At 44.2% G+C, this 23,018-nt stretch overlaps 1 protein-coding gene across 4 annotated transcripts; it reads left to right on the forward strand.

Annotated features, from left to right (window-relative positions):
* The first annotated feature begins 1,246 nt into the window (after positions 1-1,246).
* Positions 1,247-22,915, forward strand: mctp1b (multiple C2 domains, transmembrane 1b). 4 transcript variants are annotated; one of them, XM_027281087.1, is made up of 20 exons: positions 1,247-2,118; positions 11,748-11,868; positions 11,942-12,084; positions 12,177-12,256; positions 13,322-13,445; positions 15,950-16,117; positions 16,232-16,362; positions 17,091-17,277; positions 17,689-17,782; positions 17,991-18,093; positions 18,188-18,290; positions 18,374-18,475; positions 18,614-18,688; positions 19,371-19,490; positions 19,584-19,688; positions 19,773-19,814; positions 19,891-19,997; positions 20,080-20,189; positions 20,278-20,375; positions 21,721-22,915. In XM_027281087.1, exons 1-20 carry the CDS (start codon positions 1,627-1,629, stop codon positions 21,790-21,792), a joined length of 2,577 nt encoding a protein of 858 aa, XP_027136888.1. In that variant the 5' UTR covers positions 1,247-1,626; the 3' UTR covers positions 21,793-22,915. The 4 variants fall into 4 exon arrangements, with proteins under 4 accessions (XP_027136888.1, XP_027136889.1, XP_027136891.1 ...); XM_027281088.1 differs by having other exon boundaries at positions 15,953-16,117; XM_027281090.1 differs by lacking the exon at positions 1,247-2,118 and adding an exon at positions 10,269-10,287.
* The last annotated feature ends 103 nt before the right edge of the window (positions 22,916-23,018 follow it).

The following is a 23,018-nucleotide window of genomic DNA, read 5'->3' on the forward strand; positions in this document are numbered from 1 at the left end:
CCTTAATCTTAACGTCAGCTCGCCTTGTTTGTCATCGTGCTTTTCCCAAAGGTTACTAAGATGCTTTAAATAGGACACGATAAAAAAAAAAAAAAAAAAAATGTTTTCTGGTTTTTCCCTCTGATGTCCTCCGGCTGCTTCCGCCTCAAAAACCCGCATCTGACTCCTCTTATTACAGAGGTTAATGAATGGAACAGTGAAGTAAACTGCTGAAAGCTGTAGCTGGCTGTTAGCTATGTTACGCCACAGTCTGTTACTGTCTGTTAAACTCATGTTAGCTGCTCGTTAGCTCATGTAGCTGCTTTAGTCTGTTAGCTCAGCCTGTTTAGCCTTGCCATGTTAGCTCAGTCGGTTAGTGCTGTTAGCTCCGTTAGCTCAGCCTGCTGTTAGCTCATGTTAACTCAGTCTGTTAGCTGCTGTTAGCTCATGTTAGCTCAGTCTGTTAGCTGCTGTTAGCTCATGTTAGCTCAGTTTGTTAGCTGCTGTTAGCTGTTGTTAGCTCAGTTTGTTAGCCGGGTTGCCTCAGAACACCGGGAGGAGTGTTAGTAAGTACCACAGGAAGAAGAAGAAGAGGTTTACAGGCCCAGGGCTTGGGACAGAGCCTGTGTCGTGCCAGAGCTGGAGCTGGGCAACATATAAAGTAATATCATGGATAGTAGGCTATAATAAGCTATTATAGTAAGCCATAAATAACTGATCCATTCAGAGTGTTTTGCTAATTATAACGTTATCAAGCAAACTGGGAGTCTGAAACCGGGATGAGTTAGCCAGCTAACGTTAGCCAGAAAACTTTACGGCTTTGCCGTAAAAATAAGGAAATAAACAGAACTCTGCTTAATAATGTCTAAGTATAGTTTTAGCTTTGAGCAAAATGCTAATATGCTTGACCACGTTTTGCCGTTAGCCGGTTTAGTTTAGCGCGTTAGCTGTAATAATATTTGCACATAAACAGTGAAGACACAATTAGCCTCCAGCTAACTGGGAGTGTTAGTGAAGTACCACCGAGAAGAAGAAGAAGAAGAGCCTGTGTCGTGCCAGAACTGGAGCTGGGCAACATATAAATTAGTATCATGGATCACGTTAGCTGCTCATTTAGTAAGCAACATGTTTGGCAGTATAATGTTAAAATGAGGAAATAAACAGAACTTAATAATTTTAAGTATAGTTTTTATCTTTGAGCTAAATGCTAATATCTATATATTTACCGTTAGCCGGTTTAGTTTAGCGGCTAATATCTATATATTTACCGTTAGCCGGTTTAGTTTAGCGCGTTAGCTGTAATATTTGCATGTAAACAGTGAAGTTAGCCTCCAGCTTAAAAAGCAGGACTTTGGTCAAATATTGGACAAGTTTAAAGAGACAAAGTTCAACAAAGTCAGAAATAAATTTGTCCTGTGGACTTCTGACAGAGTTTTTGGGGGCTGGTCCCGCACGGGGCTCATAAAGACCCCAAGGCGGCGACAGGGGGAGCAGAGCCCGCCTTGGGGTTGTAAATATTTCCGTGAGGGGGCTGGACCACCCGGAGACATATCCCGGCGTGTTTTCGTGTGTTTCCCCCAGAGTCAGGCAGCTGGCTGCGGTTCACTCTGAGCAGACTGCCGCCTGTCCATCATCGCCGAGGCGGGAATGGAGCGGCGGGAAGACGGGGAGAATGAGAGCTGCTCGTCCCAACAAAACACGATGTGGAAACAGTTTCAAGCCAGAGCCAAGCCGCTGTTCAGCCCGAAGCTGGGCACCGGAGACCCCGAGGACAAGAAGGAGCGATGCGGCACGCTGTTCAGGAAGAAGGCAGCGAGGGAAGACGAAGCGCTGGACCGGGTGATCTCCTCCTCACAGCCCGACCTGTTCGTCTCTCAGGTGGGAGCGAGAGAGGCTCAGGTCTGCGGCAAAGCGCCCAGAAGCTCCGGCTCCGGCTGGGAGAAGCTCTCCAGACAACAGTCCGCCAGCTCGAGCAAGCCCACGGTGGCACAGCTGTTGCAGTCCCACCACACGAGCTCCTCTCTGGGGTCTGCGTGCGCGGAGAGGCTGGCCGAGTCACTGAGCGGCGGAGGCGGCGAAGCGGCGACAGCTGCCGCCGCTGCAGCGGCACCGCAGCTGGAGAGCGGGGACCAGCAGCCGGTGAGCTCCATCAAAACACAGTGTTTTAATCTGCTATGGTCATAGTTACCTGCATTAATTCAGAATCACAGGTTAAAGGATGTTTGGACACTTTCTACACAAGTTTCATCACAGAAACTCTAAATATTCAGTTTATAGTAACAAATGACACATGTATGTGTGTGTATATATATATACACACATATACACATACATATATATATATCCTTTATTATACTGCTGTTGCAGTGTCTGCAGCATTTCACTGTATCTTTTTTATTTCATTTTAAGCACTGTGCAAAATAAATTAAAAAAATATCTGCTTTGGGTGGTGTTTGTATACGAACTGAGGTGAGGTCTGTAAAATATTATTATTTATATTATGCATAAGTATTTTACCAACAAATCAATAGAAAATCTTGTAGCAATATGCATACACAATATGTGCTATATACTGTAATTGCTTCCATCTCTATCGGCTGTCAGTAAAATAAAAAGAACACTTGAATAATGGCAAGTGCCTCACATCAGCAGAGATCATAAGATCCCATTATAAATATATTAAATCCAGCATAACACGTAGATTACAGACATGCAAAGATGCACTGGCTTTGTGGCCTGCAAACTTTTATGTGAGCGCACACACACACAGTGCCATATGAGACTGACCACTTCAGTCCAACTACAAACTGTCTAACACTTTTCCATAGCTACTAAAGCCCGATGTTCGTCTCATCTCCTTATTTCTGTTTTGTTTAAGCACAACATCACGATTCATCTCTGACATCGTATAGGCGCGTTTACGCTGTCATTACCGTAATTACGACTACTATCAGTGCTGCCCACTCAATTCCAGCAAAGGTAACGTTTGCAAAAACAGGCCGTATTTACAGTGTTACTAACATACGTCTAAGCACGTCGATTACCAATAACACACAGACTGCATAGCGCGATAAAGAGTGTATAAATGTGAAAGCTTTCACGTCATATCGTTGTTTTCTGTCAACCCGCGTACCGTTACAGTAGCGTTAGCTTGGTAACTATCACTTTGTAGAACTCTGATTGGATCATGGCTTCCCCCCCAAAAAACTGGTAGCCATCACGGATATGCGGGCAAAATCAAAGTTTAGATCAAAGTCAAGCTCTTGATATGACCTTGTCGATGTTTTTAAGAACGAGCGTGAACTTTAGGTTGACACCCAGATGCGCACGGTGTCACGTAAACAAACATCTGGGACGTTTCAGGCGCTCCGCATCGATGAGGGAACTTAGCTACGAGCTAGCTGACGTTAGCTAGCCTAGCGAATCAAATAAAGGTCACAACTGTTACAGCTTCAAAGAACATAAAAAACACTGTTTAACTTAACTTAAATGAGTTAATAAACATAATTGAACCAACATCGTTACATACTAATTAACTCTAAAATAACTTAAGTCTGTGTCCATGCCTTCAGTATCACCTGGTTGAAGGTGTTCAGGATGACCACACTGCGCACAACTCAAACCGATGTAAACGTGTTTTTAATTAGTGAGTTACCTGTGAGTGACTCTTCAAGGAAGGGAGGAGGATCTCCGCTAACGTCAGAGGGTGCTATGAATATAAATTTTGACTAGTTTATCAAGACCATGGATGAATTAAAGCTCGACTCTTCTGCGGCTCCAGTCTGAACTCATATCGCATATAATAAAATATACTACTATGATATATATATAATATATATATATATACTATATATACTATATATATATTATATATATATACTATATATTAAAAATGGATGATAACCCTTCACTAACCCGACGTTCTGGGGAAACCCTGCCAGAGCTGTCGCTCACATGGACCACCTCAGCAGGAAAACAAAAACGTGCAGCGAACTGAATCAGATTAAAGTGAGATTGCCACATAAACTGACGCGGAGCGAAGCCGTACTGCCCACAAGAATAAAAGTGAAGCTGCAGAGGGAGACGAGGCTGTCCGTCCTCTGTTTTTTTGTCTCTTATGTGCTGAACGAACAGGAAAGTGGAAACAATGAGTCACGCACTGGAAGTATACTGAATTTCATCGACTGCTAAGTCCCACAGACGTCAAAACCTGGCAGCTGTTCCCCGATTTAAACCGGAGTATCCCGTCGCTCGCCCTGCAAACTAGTAGTCGTGACGTCGACGCTAACGGCGATCCGTGATGTTGCACGTCACCTGACGAGTCTGAGTCCCACTTGTCTAAACTACATCCGGCCTCCGCGACTGTCTACCTACGTAGTCTCTGATACTGCGAGCTAACACGTCCTGAGGACGTAGACTGTCTAAACCTGGACGTAGTCTCGTGACGTCCCCCAGACTGTCTAAAACCTGGAGTCGTCTCTTGTGACGTCCCCCAAGACTGTCTAAAAACCTGGGGACGTGTCTCCGTGCCGTCCTCGCCGGACTGTCTAAAACCTGGACGTAGTCTTCGTGAGACCGCAGGACTGTCTAAAACCTGGACCGTAGTCTCCGTGACGTCCCCTAGCGGACTGTTAAAACCTGGACTTATTCGCCTCCTCTTTGACGTCCCCGCAGACTTCTAAAACCTGGGGACGGTCTCCGTGACGTCCCCGCAGACTGTCTAAAACCTGGACGTAGTCTTAATCAAATAATGAACTTCATTAAAGAGTGACTAGTGTTTGAGTTAACTACTTCAGCATATGTAAAATGTTAAATATTTAAACTTTTACATCAACATTGCCAACCAGCTGTTGACATTGCTGCACAGTGTTGTAATGAGACTTTGCTCTTTGAGTTGTGAGTTGGACGAGTAAAGCAAAGAAGCAGAAATCCTCTGAGGATTTTCTGTGTTTTAAAAGAGTTGAGATGAAACCCTCAGCCTGCCACACACCTGGCAAATATGCAGGTAAATGTCAGAGGGCGTACAGTTTTGTCCTCACAGCACAGACTCTGATCCAAGTCCAGATAGACCGTCCAGGAAACGAGGGAAGGCTTTCACATCAGGAGAGAATTAAATTAGAGAGCGCCCTCGCTACAGCACAAATCCAGTGTGTGTTGCAGCGATAAGAGATAACAACATTTAAGCCTGCAGCCTCTGTACCTGTCCTGACCTGCATGGCTCACATTTCAGGCGTTATAGAGACAAAAGCTGCACAGATTTCTGCATTTTGTCCGTAAGCCATCCTCGTGGATGAACCAGCAGCAGACAAGAAGAGCTACAGGTTGTTTATCTGCAACGACGATGCTGTAACGGATATCACTTATTGATTTTTCACAGTGGAGATCAGCTGACTGAGAGGAAACATGCTGCTCGTGTGCTTCGAGGTGTTTTATGTGACACAAGACAAACAGCTTTAACACATGTTTGTTTTTCTTTATGTGTGGACAGTCACACAGACTGAAACTTGTCTCCGTCAGCTCATGCACATGTTATTCTTCTTGTTGACGTTAGCAGTAGAACATGACTGGTCGGTTATTCTATGATAACGGACCATCACAGACATGATGTCCGTGTTTATGTGGCAACATAAAAACTGTTTTTATGCAGAAAAATGAAACTTTTCTCTCCAGAAGAGTTGTTAAATCATGTTGATGCTACACTGACTGCCTCGTAGCTGCTGTTAGCTCAAGTTAGCTCAGTTTGTTAGCTCCGTTTGTTAGCTGCTGTTAGCTCAAGTTAGCTCAGTTTGTTAGCTCAGTTTGTTAGCCGCTATTAGCTGCTGTTAGCTCAGTTTGTTAGCTGCTGTTAACTCAAGTTAGCTCAGTTTGTTAGCTCAGTTTGTTAGCCGCTGTTAGCTGCTGTTAGCTCAGTTTGTTAGCTGCTGTTAGCTCAGTTTGTTAGCTCATGTTAACTCAGTTTGTTAGCCGCTATTAGCTGCTGTTAGCTCAGTTTGTTAGCGGCTGTTAGCTCAGTTTGTTAGCGGCTGTTAGCTCAGTTTGTTAGCGGCTGTTAGCTCAGTTTGTTAACTCAGTTTGTTAGCTAAAGTTAGACTGTGAGTGTTTGTACCACAGGTGTTTTAAACCAGGTATCACGAATTGAGGCAGTACAGGAACGGACCCAACTGCAGGGATAAACAAAACGGTCAGAACTAAAACACAAAGAAACCAGGAGCAGGACACAAACAAACAGACTAAGTGAAAAGCAGCTGGAAAACCAGGCAAAACACTAACAGGCAAAATAATCAGAAACACAGAGGAACCAAGGAACCAAAAACAACATACCATGACACCATGAAACCATGAACAGACAAACAAGAAAACAAACGAAACACAGGAACTAAATAGACGTGACTAATCAGACACAGGTGAAACTAATCAGAGGCAGGAAACAAGACAGGAAGTAGAAGACAAGACAGACAGTGGATTTACAAAAATAAAACAGGAAACACAGAAACAAACTCAAAACTGTTACTACAAAATAAAACCGGAAACACAAACAAAGTTAGTACAGATGTCAAAACTACAGCTTCACCTTTAGACTTAAATGTCAAATTGTGACTTTCCGTTGTCCTCCGTTAGCGAGTTTAGTCCAGCTGTTCCTAACGTAGGAGTCATGAGATGATTAATATTCAAAGTTCTGACACACAAATTTGACCTTTTGAGTTTTTTTATGTAAAACTTTGGAATATGCTAATTTATTTTAATGAAAAAAAGGAAGTTTAGAGGGAAAATGTTTCAAGAAAAGAGTTTCTTTGACGTGTTGTATTTTATAAAGTAAAATCTTGATCTGAAAAGTAAGTGTAGACAAATGTAGTGGAGTAATCTTGATCTGAAAAGTAAGTGTAGACAAATGTAGTGGAGTAAAACGTCCAGTATTTCCCTTTGAGATGTACCTAAAGTAAACGTGTTGTTGCACTTCTTGTTGACTCTGTTGGAGTGAGTCCGCTGGGAGCTGTTGCCTTCACTCACAGTATTGATCACGGCGGTGTGTATTGGCAGCAGTATTGATGTTAATAGTCCCGGCGGGCAGATCATCACGTTACGGAGAGCTGTTGACATGAAAAAGATATATATATATATCCCCCCCCCCCTCCCCCCCCCTGATGACACATGAAAACCATTTGAACCGGACAAACCAGAAACAAACGACACACACAGGACACTAAATAGACGCGTGACTAATAAGGGACACAGGTGAAAAACTTCAGCGGCAGGAAAACAGACAGGAAGTAGAACGACAAGACAGACATGGATTTACAAAAATAAAACAGGAAAACAGAAACAACTCAAAACAACTGTTACTACAAAATAAAACCGGAAAACACAAACAACGTTAGTTACAGATGTCAAAACTACAGCTTCACCTTTAGACTTAAATGCAATTGTGACTTTCGTTGTCCTCCGTTAGCGAGTTTAGTCCGCGTTCTAACGTAGGCAGTCATGAGATGTAATATTCAAAGTTTCGACACACAAATTGACCTCTGTGAGTTTTTTTATGTAAAAACTTTGTAGAATGCAAATTATTTAATGACAAAAGAGGAATTTAGAGGGAAATGTTTGCAAGAAAAAGCGTTTTCTTTGGACGTGTTGTATTTCTAAAACTCCTTCAGATGTTTTTTTTAAAGTAAAATCTTGATCTGAACAGTAATGTGACACTGTGGCGGGACTAAACACGTTCAGTCTTTCCCTTTGAGATGTACCTATAAGTAAACGTGTTGTTTGCACTTCTTGTGATCTGTGGAGTGAGTCCGCCGGGGAGCTGTGCCTTCACTCACAGTATTGATCACGGCGGCGTGTATTGGCAGCAGTATTGATGTTAATAGTCCCGGCGGGCAGATCATCACGTTACGGAGAGCTGTTGACATGAAGAAGATATATATATATATATATATATATGGCTCTCCTTTATTGGGCTTTATTGACAGGCTGTCTTGTCGGGTCTCTAATCTTTACTCAGCTCTAGTTTGTCGAGTTTCAGGTTTCTGTTCACGGGAGAATAATTAAATAGGTAAAGCTGCAAATATCAGATGATTCATTGATTATTTGAGCCATTTTAGTCAGTTTCATGTAGAAATATTAAAGTTTTGAACCGTTGATGACATAAACAAGACCATGAATCAAAAATGAAAATAACGATCATCAGTAAATGTTGGTTTTTTTTAAACTGCATGGAAAGCTCTAATGTAAGATGCTGTCAAGTTGCATGATGGGAAATGTAGGACATTCAGTCCTACATTTTGGACGTTGGAGGCGTCTCTGATGCCTCGATTTTGACGGTTTTGACACTTTTACTAAATCGAGTTTGTTGTATTAATCAACACAAAACCAACCAACCAAACCGGTACAGAGTTCGGGTTAAATATTTGTCAAACATTGGAGCCTTGGCTGCGTTCACAGATGTTTGCGTAAACACAAACACACCGTCCTAAAAATAAGAATACACCAGCAGCATGGCTGATGGGATTGTGTATGATCTATTCTCAGCTCGGGTGCTTCCTGATTTCACCGTCACACGACGGTTAATCCTTTCTAAGCAGCTTGTTAACTCGATGTTTTGACTTGAGTCTACAGTGATACTGTTCAGCTCCACCGTGACTCGTGCACACACGTCCTGTAATGTTCTGTAGTGTAAATCAAGCAGGAAATTAGCCTAGCTTAGCATTAAAAACAGGAACCATCTGGCTCCGTCTCAGGTGACGAAACACCCTTTATAACCTGGAGCCTGTTTGAACAGTAAACATGACATCGTGTGTTTGTTGTTGTCTCTGGGTGGATACATAAACTCCTAAATCCATCCTAAGGGCACAAAATGTTTACGTGTTAGTTAGTTTGGCTTCCTGTGTTTATGCTAAGCTAGGCTAGTCGCCTCCAGGTTCCTGCCTCTGAAAAATAATTTAGAAACTCTGATGTTCAGAGAGGTCCAGGTTTTAGACAGTCTGCGGGGACGTCTCGGAGACTACGTCCAGGTTTTAGACAGTCTGCGAGGACGCCACGGAGACTGCGTCCAGGTTTTAGACAGTCTGCGGGGACGTCACGGAGACTACGTCCAGGTTTTACACAGTCTGCAGGAACGTCACGGAGACTACGTCCAGGTTTTAGACAGTCTGCGGGGACGTCTCAGAGACTACGTCCAGGGTTTAGACAGTCCGCGGGGACGTCTCAGAGACTACGTCCAGGTTTTAGACAGTCTGCGGGGACGTCACAGAGACTACGTCCAGGTTTTAGACAGTCTGCGGGGACGTCTCAGAGACTACGTCCAGGTTTTAGACAGTCTCTCCAGGTTTTAGACGAGTACATGTGTGGGCCATCTCAGAAATAACTAAGTCCAGTATTAAGAACAGTCTCAGACGACCTACGTCCGGTTTTAGACAGTCTTTGGGGACGTCTCAGAGACTACGTCCAGGTTTTAGACAGTCTGTGGGGCGTCCCAGAGACTACGTCCCAGTTGTTAGACAGTCTGCCTGGGGACGTCTGCAGAACTACTTAGAGCCCTCTGCCTTCCCCTGCTCTCACTTTTCTCGTGTCTCAGTTTTCACTCAGGAATTTCCTCAGCTTGCCGACCTCGGCACGCTTCCATGAAGCTGGAGTGTTTCAGTGTGTCTCTGAAGCTGCTCGACTTTTAGTAACTCTGGTTCTGACGAACATGTGTGGATTAAACTGGAGTTTTTTTAGCTGCTGGATTTTTTTAAACAAGGAAGCCTCGAGGACAAACTCAGTCGGGTGATGGTCGTCTCATTTGTTCAGCCCTCTGGTGTTTGTCTGTACGCTGGGCAAACTAGATGACGTAGTTACAGACCGGGAACAGCCTTCAGCTCCTCAGCTGCTTGTGTTTAAAGTATTTTCGTTTATTACGAAACAACGACGTGATCTGCTGATCTCCGCACGAGAAGCTCGGTGGAGATGAAACGAGTTTTTGGAATTTACGTTGTAATTCAAACTTCTCCGGGAAATTAGGTGAAATCGCAGCTTGGTGTGAATGTCACACACACACACACACACACACACACACACACACACACACACACAACACTGTGGGGTGTGGTTGTTATCCATTCACAGCATCGTTGTCATCTCTAAGTGGCGGGCTGACAGGATGTGCAGCAGAGCTCAGCTGATGGTTAGATCGATGTTTGACACTCTGTTGCAATTCACGTTTTCATCAGAGGACTCGAAACTTTCATCTGAAACTTTCATCTGAAACTTTCCCAACACCACAAACACCGAGCTCGCTGCAGGGTGTTGTTTTCATCTCCTCGTGCAGCGTTCAGGGTAACGACATGATTACTGTTTAAAGTGAACAAGCTCGTTTTACTCGTGCAATGTGTCTCGTATGATTGTTCTGTGTCCTTTTTCATCTCCTTGTAGTTGGTTTTTTGTGTCTCCCGTAGTTGTTGGTGTCCTTGTAGTTTGTTTGTGTCTCCTTGTAGTTGTTGTTGTGTGTCTCCTTGTAGTAGTTGTGTCTTGGTGTCTCCTTGTAGTTGTTGTGTGGTCCTCCGTGTAGTTGTTTTGTGTCTCCTTGTAGTTGTTTGTGTCTCCTTGTAGTTGTTTTGTGTCTCCTTGTAGTTGTTTGTGTCTCCTTGTAGTTGTTTTTGTGTCTCCTTGTAGTTGTGTTGTTTTGTGTCTCCCTTGTAGTGTTTTGTGTCTCCTTGTAGTTGTTTGTGTCTCCTTGTAGTTGTTTGTGTCTCCTTGTAGTTGTTTGTGTCTCCTTGTAGTTGTTTTGTGTCTCCTTGTAGTTGTTTGTGTCTCCTTGTAGTTGTTTTGTGTCTCCTTGTAGTTGTTTGTGTCTCCTTGTAGTTGTTTTGTGTCTCCTTGTAGTTGTTTGTGTCTCCTTGTAGTTGTTTGTGTCTCCTTGTAGTTGTTCAGTGTCTCCTTGTAGTTGTTTGTGTCTCCTTGTAGTTGTTTGTGTCTCTGTAGTGTTTGTGTTCCTTGTAGTTGTTTTTGTGTCTCCTTGTAGTTGTTTGTGTCTCCTTGTAGTTGTTTTGTGTTCCTTGTAGTTGTGTTGTTTGTGTCTCCTTGTAGTTGTTTGTGTCTCCTTGTTTTGTGTTCTCTTGTAGTTGTTTGTGTCTCCTTGTAGTTGTTTTTTGGTCTCCTGTATTGTTTTTGTGTCTCCTTGTAGTTGTTTGTGTCTCCTTGTAGTTGTTTTGTGTCTCCTTGTAGTTGTTTGTGTCTCCTTGTAGTAGTTCAGTGTCTCCTTGTAGTTGTTTGTGTCTCCTTGTAGTAGTTTGTGTCTCCTTGTAGTAGTTTTGTGTCTCCTTGTAGTTGTTTGTGTCTCCTTGTAGTAGTTCAGTGTCTTTGTCATTGTTTTGCGTCTGTCTTTGGTCATTTTTCTCCTTGTTGTCGTTTTGCGTCTCCGCGCTCTGTCTGTGGTTTCTGTGTTTGTGTCTCGTGGTTGTCTGTCCGGCGTCTGTGCTGTCGCAGCAGAGATCGTGATGCTGCTGCAGTCGATACAAAAATGAACAAAAAAAAAAAAAGAAAAGCTCAACAACACTGTGGTCGGAAGGGAGGAAGCTGCTCTCGTGTAATTTCCTGTTAGCGGTCGCCCCTGGGACGAGTTACTGATCTGAATTAGACACTTAGTGTTGGAGGCGTGGGCACAGACAACCTGAGGAAGTGAAGGCTTCGCCGTTATTTCTCTATTTAGACATGTCGGTGAGTTTGTCTGAGAGTGCGGCTCACGCGGCGGCGGAGCGGTGCCGTTTGTGATCGATGCTTTTTTATTTTATTCTCAGGGTATGGGAGCTCCGAGCTCGTCCGGCGTCACTCCTGAGAAATCCATCCAAAGCTCGGGGATGTACAAGCTGGAGATCGAGCTGAAGAGAGGAAACAACCTGGCCATCCGAGACAGAGGAGGTAGAGCGTCTCTCTTTGAACTTCTCACCTTGTTTTCATGAATCTGTGACGACTTCATCCGTCTTTCTTTCAGGCACCAGCGATCCCTACGTCAGGTTCAAGCTCAGTGGGAAAGACGTTTTTAAAAGCAAAACCATCAGCAAAAACCTGAACCCGGTGTGGGACGAGAAGACGACGCTGACAGTGGACAGCCTGAACCAGCCGCTGCACGTGAAGGTGACGAAGCACGCGGAGCTCGCAGCTTGTCCTCGTGAATTCTCAACACGTACGAGTCAGCGAATCTTTGTTTTGTTTTTGTTGCTCTGCAGGTGTTTGACCACGACTTCTGGGTTCAAGATGACTTCATGGGGTCCGCCTACCTCTACCTGGACTCTCTCGAGCAGCACAGGTACGTCAGAGGAATAATGTGTCACTGGTTCTACGACACAGTTTAGTGAGAATGAACTGTGTTTCAGTCGGTTTGAGACAGACAGACGCAAAAAGTTCAAAGTTTCTTCCTCACGAAGGAGATCCACGAGGTAGGACATGAATTTCTAACATCTATACGTGATATTTATTTGTTCTCATGCGGATCGCGGGTCTAAGAACAGAGGAAGTTGAATCCTGGACCAAAATATCCTGGAATTAATTATATGTCAGGCCCTCCCTACAACCCGATTCGTTTCAGCTCGGTCGATCGAGACATTTTGGGCAGTTTGTCCCGATTTTTATACAGTGTGTTAAAAAATATTGTTGTTGGCAGCTGTTACTATCATCCTGCAAAACCTGGAAAGTTTTCCAGTCATGGAAGCACCTTGAAATGAATTAAAATGACCGAATATCCTGGAAATAATCCGCACTGAAACGCAAACGCCAAAGCCAAAACGCACTAACCCGTTGAAATGAATGGAAAATTCAGCATTTTCACAGTGTCACAGTGAACATTCCTCTCAGATAAGTTCAGTCAGGAGCTAAATTATATGACCGTTTGTGGGCAAGTGCTGTCCTGTATTGTCAAGGAAACACCTGGAAAATGTCCTGGAGAGGTCCTGGAAAGTAATTTCTCAAACACACAGAGTCTCTTCTTCATTTATTTCTGTCACCTCGTGGATCATTGATCATGTTCAACACGTTATTTGCTTCATCAGACTGTTGACACGGCTGTTCTCCTGGTTCTGAGGCTGTTATGCCTGTTTCTGGTTTACGTGGCATGCTGAGATGTTCATGGACCCCGAGGCTCTTTGTAGGGGCCCCAACCTTCTCATATTACCTTTAAAGGTCCAACAGTCTGCAGAAAAACATGACACTGCTCATACATGAACACAGAAAAGGTTTGTTTTTGTGGCTTGACCTGCAGTTTTTGGTGTTTTCCTGGTAAAAACTCCCAATACAGCCACCACGTCTTGTTTTGTTTAGCGAGGCTTGAACTGGAGAAATGATTGTAACTGTGTGAGGTCCCTGTTGGTTCCTACAGGACGATACCTGTAACACTGGAGCTGAAGGATGAACAGCACCCCGATGAGGACCTGGGCACCGTGGAGCTGGCCGTCACCCTGACACCAAAAGATAGTCCCATAGAGGAACGACGAGACGCGTCGGTACGTACGCTGCTGATCTCAGCTCAGTTTAATGTGGTTTAATAATAACTAGAAACATTTCTAAAGAAATTTTGAGTGTGCGTGACTCTGGCCCCGTTGTCCCCATTAGTCGAAAACCTGGACGTAGTCTCTGAGACGTCCCCGCAGACTGTCTAAAACTCTTTGACGTGAGGATTTTCGCTTTGTCTTCAGTCGGTAACGGTCAGCGAGGTGAAGGCGTATCGGTGGAAACCGTACGTGAACAAAGTTCATCAGCTCGAGTGACTTCCTGTAGACCAGGGGTCGGCAAATAAGTTTGGACCCGGGCCAATTATTTTCTGACTAATCCATCGCGGGCCATGACCATGCGGGGCAGGGGGGGTTCTGATTGGCTGAGTGAGAACCGTACGTATGTTCTACGTCCTGATTAATTAAGGGAGTAAACCGTACGTATGTTCTACGTCCTGATTAATTAAGGGAGTACAGTACAAAATGTGTGTAAAAAGATGTATAAAAGTGTGTGGTTAGGGGTTTTACGGTCTTAAAACATGTATAATAATTGTAAAACTTACTTCGCGGATTTCGTTTACGCCCACTGCGTCTGTCATGAAACAGGCAACCTGCCGTAACTAATGTATACAGCAGCGCAGATCTGCCGCTGATGTGCATTCACATTGGATATTGGAGCCGACCTTGTTTGGTTTTGTTTTTTTCATTTAATGAAACACATTTGTTCACGTTGTCCGTTACAAGAGGGACACAGGACACTTACTTTCCACAGGTTACAGCGCACACACATGCCAATTAGTGTTCCGACCTGTGCGTCAAGTAAAGAGGCTGCGAGGATGTTCTGGCTGCTGTCACGTTACTTATCAGCTACTTTTCAATAAATGTTGTGAAATCTGTGGAATTGTTGTATTTTGACAGGAAACATGAGGTTAAAAAAATATATATATAAAAAAATAAATCAACGTCATCTAGCGGGCCAGATATAATTGATGGTGGGCCAGTTTTGGCCCGCGGGCCGCTAATTGCCGACCCCTGCTGTAGACTGACCCCTGAGTGAGATTATCGCCATCTAGTGGACAGAGTCTGTTAGTTAGTCATGTAGTTGTTGTAGTGTTTTTGTTTTTGTTTTTGGTTTGACCTCTTATTAATAAAATAAATATAAACTTGAGATGTAGAAAATGTTTAACTGAACTTACTTACTCCGCTGAGCTGAAAGGGGAACTTCACACCTTGGGTGTTGCAACGGCATAAAGTTGGCCAACAGATCTGTAAAAGTTGGTCAATATTAAAGCAACACAGGCCGAACCCTTGAACTCATTTTACTTTGAACTACCTGAACTTATGTGGTTTGACCCTGACAGGACAGAAGCTTTGTCGTTCATCTTAAACGTAAAGTCTGAATTTCACCGATCCAGTTTGAGTACTGTGATTATAAAATCTGAAATCACATCAGTCCAGATAGAAAGCCAAATATTCAGGTGCTCAAACTTTGGCCTTTCTTTGTTTCCATACTTTAATCTCAGCACATCTTGCTGTGTTTAGTTCTTCTATCAGTTATAATCAGCTACATGTATGCCGGATCAGGGTCTCCAAATTGTATCCTCAGCCTGTCGCGTCCATGTTTTATTCATCACATGAATGAATTATGAATGTACAGCGCCTGTGCTGCAGCTCCAATCAGAGAGAAAGACCAATCAACAAACAGCAGGAGCAAGTCGGCGAGGTCGTGATGATGAATATTCAGCACCTCCTCGAGTCGCACACTCCCCCCCTTCATCGCGTGTGTTAGTTTCAAATAAACCCGTCTTACAGCGCCCCCTAGTGGCCGTCTAGTTGAACCCACCCTGCAGGAGTCGAGTTGAATTAATGTATTTTAATGTATATTCAGACTATGCTGCTCAGGAGGTCCTGGAAACGATCCACAAAGGTAAATCATCGTCGTTGTGGTGGTCATGTGTTTGCCGAGCTTTCCATCACCTGTTCTAAAACCTTCACCGTCCCTGTTCATCCATGTTTTTTGCTCCTTAAAGGCTCAGGGTGTAACTTTTAACAGCAGAAATGGTGTTATAAAGTGTTTATTAAGTGTTCATATGCTGCTTATAAATGCTAAATAAAGGGGATTTAATAATTGGACAAAAGAATTTTGACTAAAGTTCTAATTTCTCGACATTTCTGGAGCTTTCTACCACGTCTTATGGTCTGCCTCAACCATGAGATGCCGGGGAAGCTTCAGAAAAAGTTTGTAAGTCGACCTTGACGTATCCTGCTCAACATCCATGACTCAAATTCTCATCATTTCATGTCATGATTATTTTTTTGTGTTCTTCCCTGTTTATCCAGTTTATCTATTTTTGTTCCCAACATCTCGTATCATGTCTTTTAGCACCAACAGATCTCGATGGCGTCTCAAATCGAATCATCATCGTATCACCATCAGCGTCCTGCATGCTGCCCTTCACCTTCCCGACGCATCGTGAATAATAATCAGTGTTTGTATCTTTGTGTGTGCCGACCAGCAGCAGCAGTCGGTGCGTCTCGCAGGGCAGCATCGGAAATCTGAGCACTGGAGAGGGATTGTCAGCATCGGGCTCATCGAAGGCCGGAACCTGTGTCCTATGGACCAGAACGGTCTGAGTGACCCGTTCGTCAAGTTCAAGCTGGGACAGAAAAAGTACAAGAGCAAGGTGTGTTAAAGTACAAAGTATTAGCATCAAAATGTACTCCAAGTACCAAAAGTAATGAAACCGTTTGACCGGGACCTTCAAATTAAGAGCATGTTTCCCATAATGTGTGTGCAGGCGGTGTCAAAGACGCTGAATCCACAGTGGAGGGAGCAGTTTGACCTTCATCAGTATGACGAGAGTGGAGGAATTCTGGAGATCTCAGTGTGGGACAAAGACATCGGGAGGAAAGACGAATTCATGGGACGGTCGGTTTGCTGTGTTTGTTTCATCTGTAAAATAATCAGAGCTTTAGACTTTTATATGAGTTTAAAAAGTGATGGACAAGAACACCGTACATAGGACCTGAAGAATGTGCTCAATTACTGCTAGAACCTCCTGAAGAACCTCTAGAACATCCTCAATGACCACTAAACCTACCAAAGAACTCATAGAACATTTTCTGTGGCCACTAAACCTCCTAAACTCATAGAACATCCTGAAGGACCTCTAGAACATCTTAAGTGACCCTCAGAGCCTTCCAAAGGACACAAAACATTCTCAATGACCACCAGAACCTGTAACAGGAACTGTAGACACATTCAGTTACTGCTAGAATATTCTGACGGACATCTAGAACATCCTCAATGACCACAAGGAACATGCTCAATAACAACTCCTGAAGGAACCTCTATACGGACCTCTAGAACCCATTCAGTGACCACTAAATTACCTGAAGAATTGTGGAACATCTTAAATGACCTATAGAACCCTTTAAATGACCCTTGATCACCACTAGGACCTCTAGAACCTTTCCAGTGGTCACTAAACCACCTGAAGACTCATAGAACATCCTAAAGTACCTCTAGAACATTTCCATGACCAGCAAATCTCCTAAAGGACGTCTAGAACCTTTTCTGTGCCCCCTACAACCTCCAAAAAAGACGTAGAACCTCCTGCATTCATTCTTTGGGTGTGTCCTGTGTTTGTCGTCCAGGTGCCAGGTGGATCTCTCCACTCTGGCTAAGGACTGCACTCATCACCTGGATCTGCCTCTGGAGGAGTCCCAGGGCTTCGTGGTGCTGCTGGTCAGGCTGACCGCCTTGCCTCACGTCTCCATCGCTGACCTGTGCGCCACGCCGCTGAACCACCCACAGGAGCGCGAGGAGATACTCGAACGATATGTGAGCAGCACTCTCACACTGCTACCGCTGATATCTGACCAGTGTTTGAAGTATTCAGATCAGAGGACCCCTAGAACCTCCCAAAGGATTCACAGAACATCCTCAGTCACCACTAGGACCTATAATAGGAAGTGTAGAACATGCTCAATTACTGCTAGAACCTCCTCAATGACCACAAAACCTCATAAAGAAGCCCTAGAACTTCCTAAAGGACAGCCAGAACGTCCTCAAGAACCACTGAACCATAGGAACTGTAGAAACTGACCTAGAACATCTGTAGTGACCATTATAACCCATTGAAAGAACTGTAGAACTTGCACAATTACTACTAGAACCTCCTCAATGACAACTAAACCTGCTAGAACTTCCCGAAGGATGCACAGAATGACATGTTTCTGTTTCCTTCTTCAGCATGTGTCCAAGTCGCTCAATAACCTGAAAGACGTTGGCATCGTTCAGGTGAAGGTGTTGAAAGCTGGAGGACTCATGTCTGCAGACGTAACCGGTAAATCAAAAAACCTCTCACTAGACATGCTGTACTGTACGTTATACTCGTGTACTGTACGTTATACACATGTACTGTACGTTATACACATGTACTGTACGTTATACTCATGTACTGTACCTTATACACATGTACTGTACGTTATACACATGTACTGTACGTTATACTCGTGTACTGTACGTTATACGTTCTCTTCTCTGTCTTCCAGGTAAGAGTGATCCGTTCTGTGTGTTGGAGCTGACTAATGACAGACTACAGACACATACTGTTTACAAGAACCTCAATCCAGAGTGGAACAAAGTCTTCACCTTGTAAGTGACCGTCAGTCGGTTCTACAGTGGAACGATTAAAGAATAAAGCTAGTGTGCAGAGAGAGATCTCCATGTGATGTTTGTCCTCCCTCAGTAACGTGAAGGACATTCACGCGTTGTTGGAGGTGACGGTGTTTGATGAGGACAGAGACGGAACTGCAGACTTCCTGGGAAAAGTGGCCATACCTTTGTTAGACGTGAGTGTGACGAACAATTGTACGGTGAATTAATTAAGTCTGTTTATGGATTAATGTTTTAATCTGTGATGTTTTTCTGTCAGGTCCGTAACGGCGTGCAGAAGTGCTACGTGTTGAAAAACAAAGACCTGACCGGTCCGACCAAAGGAGTCATCTACCTGGAGATCGACGTCATCTACAACGTCGTGAGTGTCGTTAAACGGAGTTCCACACGGATCCATGCTGGGTCCTGTGTCGTTCTACTTTTACTCCTCTACAAAGGCAAACGTTGTGTTTGGTCATGTATCCGACAGCTTTAGCTTCATGTGTGTTTGTGTCTTCAGTTTAAAGCTGCTTTCAGGACGATCAACCCCGCAGAGCAGAAATACATCGAGGACGAAGCAAAAGTCTCCAAACAGGTGAGTTCATGAGGTGTTAGCTCCTGTTAGCTTCTGTTAGCTCCTGTTAGCTCCTTTAACCTTTAGACTTTAGACTGACTGAACACTGGGTCTGCTACTTCTCTTTACTTTAACAGTAACGTTAGCTCCCGTTAGCTCCAATTAGCTCCAGTTAGCTCCCGTTAGCTTCTGTTAGCTCCCGTTAGCTCCTGCTAGCTTCCATTAGCTCCCATTAGCTTCCATTAGCTTCTGTTAGCCTTTAGACTTTAGACTGACTGAACACTGGGTCTTCTGCTTCTCTTTACTTTAACAGTAACATTAGCTCATGTTAGCTTCTGTTAGCTCCTGTTAGCTCCCATTAGCTCCTGTTAGCTCCCATTAGCTCCTGTTAGCTTCCATTAGCTTCTGTTAGCTCCCGTTAGCTCCTGTTAGCTCCCATTAGTTCCCGTTAGCTCCCGTTAGCTTCCATTAGCTCCTTAGCCTTTAGACTTTAGACTGACTGAACACTGGGTCTTCTGCTTCTCTTTACTTTAACAGTAACATTAGCTCCTGTTAGCTCCTGTTAGCTTCTGTTAGCTTCCATTAGCTCCCGTTAGCTCCTCTTAGCTTTTAGGACTTGTTACCATAGCCGTTGCCATAGTAACTACTCCCGACTCCTCGTGTCACGTGACTTCATCACAGACGTGGACTTTGTGTCTTCCAGCTGCTGCAGCAGAACCTGAACCGTGTGAAGAGGTGCATCATGGTCCTGATCACCTGTGGCTCGTACATAAACAGCTGCTTCCAGTGGGAGTCGTCCGTGAGGAGCGTGGTCGCCTTCGTGGTATGACACACACACACACACACACACACACACACACACACACACACACACACAGCCTAGGACAGCAGTGGAGACATGTTTCCTCGCCTGCAGCTCTTCGTGGTCGTGGTCTGGAACTTCGAGCTCTACATGTTGCCGCTGGCTCTGCTGCTGCTGCTCGTCTGGAACTACTTGTTCTCGAGCCACTCGTCCGACACGGTGAGAAGACGAGCTGATGACGGCTAACGAACGTCTGTCTCTTTCAAACTGTTAAAAACTTTATTGTCTCTCCGTCTGCCGCAGTCCACGGACGCCGTGTTCGACTGGGAGGAAAAAGAAGACGAGGTAACGGCGTCGCACAGCTGGAAATATCCGCGTGTGATGTCGCCCAACTGAACCGTGATTTCCTTTGTCCCCTCAGGACGAGCCCATGGGCTTCATGGACAAACTGCACGCCATCCAGGACGTGATCGTCACGGTGCAGGGCGCTCTGGACGAGGTGGCGTCGTACGGAGAGAGGCTTAAGAAGTGAGTGAAGAGCCAATCAGGCGCCGGCTCTTTAAGACACACTGGACCTTTAAGCGTGACACGTGTTCTTGTTCCTCTGCAGCACCGTGAACTGGACCGTGCCTTTTCTAAGCCTGCTGGCGATCACTGCCCTAAGTCTGGCCACGATTCTTCTCTACCTCGTGCCTCTGCGACTGATCGTGCTGGCGTGGGGTGAGTCCGGCTTCGTTCCAGCGGTCAGCTCCGACGACACGCACGACAAACGAGAATTTACTTTACTTCTTCTGTTTTTCTGCTGTAGGTGTAAATAAATTCACCAAGAAGCTTCGTAACCCGTTCTTGATCAGCAACAACGAGCTTCTCGACTTTCTCTCCAGAGTGCCGTCAGATGTTCAAGTGGTGAGTAACTGTAACTGAGATCATTTAGACCAGAGGGCTCCAAACTACGGCCCGCGGGCCACATCCGGCCCGCCTAAACAATTGGAGTGGCCCACTTAACGATCCCAAACAATCCCTCTAAACATGGCCTGTTTTTCAAAATTGCATTTTCCTGTTATAAAATATCCACACTTCATGATTAAGCTAATTAAAATCTACCTTAGTTACGAACTATTTCATCCCCTCACACAATGGTATATTCCGACATGACTTTGCTCGTGATCAACTTCTGTGCAGTCTGCCCGGGGGATTCGACTCGGCGGGTCAGGGACGGCCGCACGGTGCGGGAGGATCCTCTCGTGGGACCTCTACCCGCGACCGGCTCTGGGTCGGCTTGGAAAGGCTCGGGGGCGACGGTGGCTCACGGCTCCGGCCACGAGCTTTACAGCGCCCTCCCGCCCGGACCTCGCTGCTTCCCGGGGCCGCAACTTTCACTTCCTCCGGCAAAATCGCAACAAAAAAGTAAAAAGCAACTTTCACCGCAATTTTTTTGAAAACCTCATGCAACGTCAGGGATTTTAGGCCGCAACTATTTCAAAAAAGGCCGCGAAATCCTGGTGGGACTGACGTCATTTCAGTTATAGACTGACCCCGGCCCCCCATCACAGAAAGGCAAGTTGATGTGGCCCGCACCGAAAAAGTTTGGGGACCCTGATTTACAGTCCCTCCAGTTTTTCGCGTTTGTGTGGATTACCGTGTAATCAGGCTGAACCCTAACCCTTCCAGAAAATAATCTCAATCTGTCTTTGTCGTATTAAGCCTGTTTGGATTTTTTGATGCGGTTTAAAAGGGAACAACAAAAAACGGGACAAAATTCTTCACAAAAAAATTTGAAAATGCCGCCGCAAAATCATTTTGATCGCACGAGATCTCGTGACTTCACGCATAATCTCGTGATATTTCCGGCTGTAGTCTCTCTGACTCCTGCGATGACATTCCACGCCGCATCTTTTTTCTGGTGTCCTTATAAAAAGGATGTGAGGTGTCATCAATGATTACACCTGAAAACCCCTCACCTGTTGACTTCAGGTCGGCCCCGCCCATTATGACGTGTTCTTGTAATGAAACTCGATCCGCGGTGAACACGGAGTATTTTATTTTGAAAATCAACCAGGGTTTTATTTTGTATTTTGTAGCTGATTTCCTTCCCCGCACGGTCTGCTCTGTGCTGACTTTATGCTCCGTGCTCAATAGAAGCTCTGTATGCGTTGCGGAGGGCTGCCGGACGCCGTGACGCAGCGGGATCTTTGTTTTAATCTTTGTGTGTGTGTGTGTGTGTGTGTGTGTGTGTGTGTGTGTGTTGCAGATACAGTACCGTCAGCCGAGGGTCGACCCCGGACTCAGTCCCAACAAACGCAAGAAGACGAGCCCGAGTTAGCCGCTCGCTGAACTCCTGACTTTTTGTTTTTGTTACCGTGGAAACGTTTTGTTTTCTACATCCTGTAAAGAAACTTTTTATTGTGTGACGTGTCTCTGCTGCATGGAAGATGTTTTTATATCCGAGTGTTGCATGTTGTTGTTACTCCATGTACGACACACACACACACACACTCAGTGAATATTACCTCATATAAACATGCAGCATGTTAAATGTTCGGACTGCTTCTTCATCGCTCCTGGAAACGTTGGAACGACACTTCAAACTTAATTTTCTGTGATAAGCTGAGGTTCTTTTAAGGTTCTTTTAAGGTTCTTTTAAGGTTCTTTTAAGGAGCATTAACTGTGTGTGAGGACAGTTATTGATTATTGATCGTTTGTTTGTACAGTGTGAAGGTGTCACTTTGGATTCTGAGTAATTGTGACCAATTAATTAGCTTCATAAATGGGAAATTTTCTGTTTTTTAAATATTTTAAAAAGTTTAATTTTGATGTTTTGGACAAAAACATGGTTCAGGTGTGACTGTGGACTTCTGGGTAATTTTGTTTTTTTTTTTTTTCAGAATTGACAAAATTATTTTAAAAAATTAAAAAAAATTGACTTCACTGACAGAAACGTCATTTTTGTTCATAAATGTCTGAAACAGTTTCAGCTTCAAAACAGAGACGTGCCCGGTGAGGTTTCAGGGTCTGAAACACTCCTGGAACAATCCTGGAACTATCCTGGAACTATCCTGGAACGCTTCTTTAAGATGGATTTCCTTTTTACAGAAATAATTTGAATTTGGACAAACAAACATTGTAAAAGTGTCACTGGGGCTTTCTGGGTATTTTTTTTTTAAACTTTATTATTTGATTATTTAAATTTTCCTGTTTGAAACATTTCGGCTTCATAAATGTTTTTTTGTTTGTTAATAAGTTTAATGTTAATGATTTGCTCGTGGTCCTGTCAGTTCTTTGATCACAAACAGCTGATGAACATGTTCGTGATGTTCTTCACATGTTCTGCATGACTGAATATAAGTTACAGCAGTAAGTGCATTTATATGATACTGAATGAAGATGTTTGTGTGTTCATCACTTCTCTCTGTATCGTGTCAGAGAAAATATATTTCTACATTCACGAGTCTGTGTTTGATTTCACCGTGTAGAAGAACCTGAACGCTTCATCGTCTCCGTACCAACGCTCCTGAAACGTTTCATCGCTTCAGCTTCAAATGTGAACTT

The sequence above is a fragment of the Larimichthys crocea genome, chromosome VIII, assembly GCF_000972845.2.
Source record: "Larimichthys crocea isolate SSNF chromosome VIII, L_crocea_2.0, whole genome shotgun sequence".
Lineage (NCBI taxonomy): Eukaryota > Metazoa > Chordata > Actinopteri > Sciaenidae > Larimichthys > Larimichthys crocea.

Excerpts from the sequence above, each read along its gene's own strand:
- mctp1b (XM_027281087.1), top strand. The coding sequence starts at position 1,627 with ATGGAGCGGCGGGAAGACGGGGAGAATGAGAGCTGCTCGTCCCAACAA. Across the intron at positions 16,118-16,231 it reads AGAAAAAGTACAAGAGCAAG|GCGGTGTCAAAGACGCTGAA; the intron begins GTGTGTTAAAGT and ends ATGTGTGTGCAG. Across the intron at positions 18,476-18,613 it reads TCGACGTCATCTACAACGTC|TTTAAAGCTGCTTTCAGGAC; the intron begins GTGAGTGTCGTT and ends TTGTGTCTTCAG.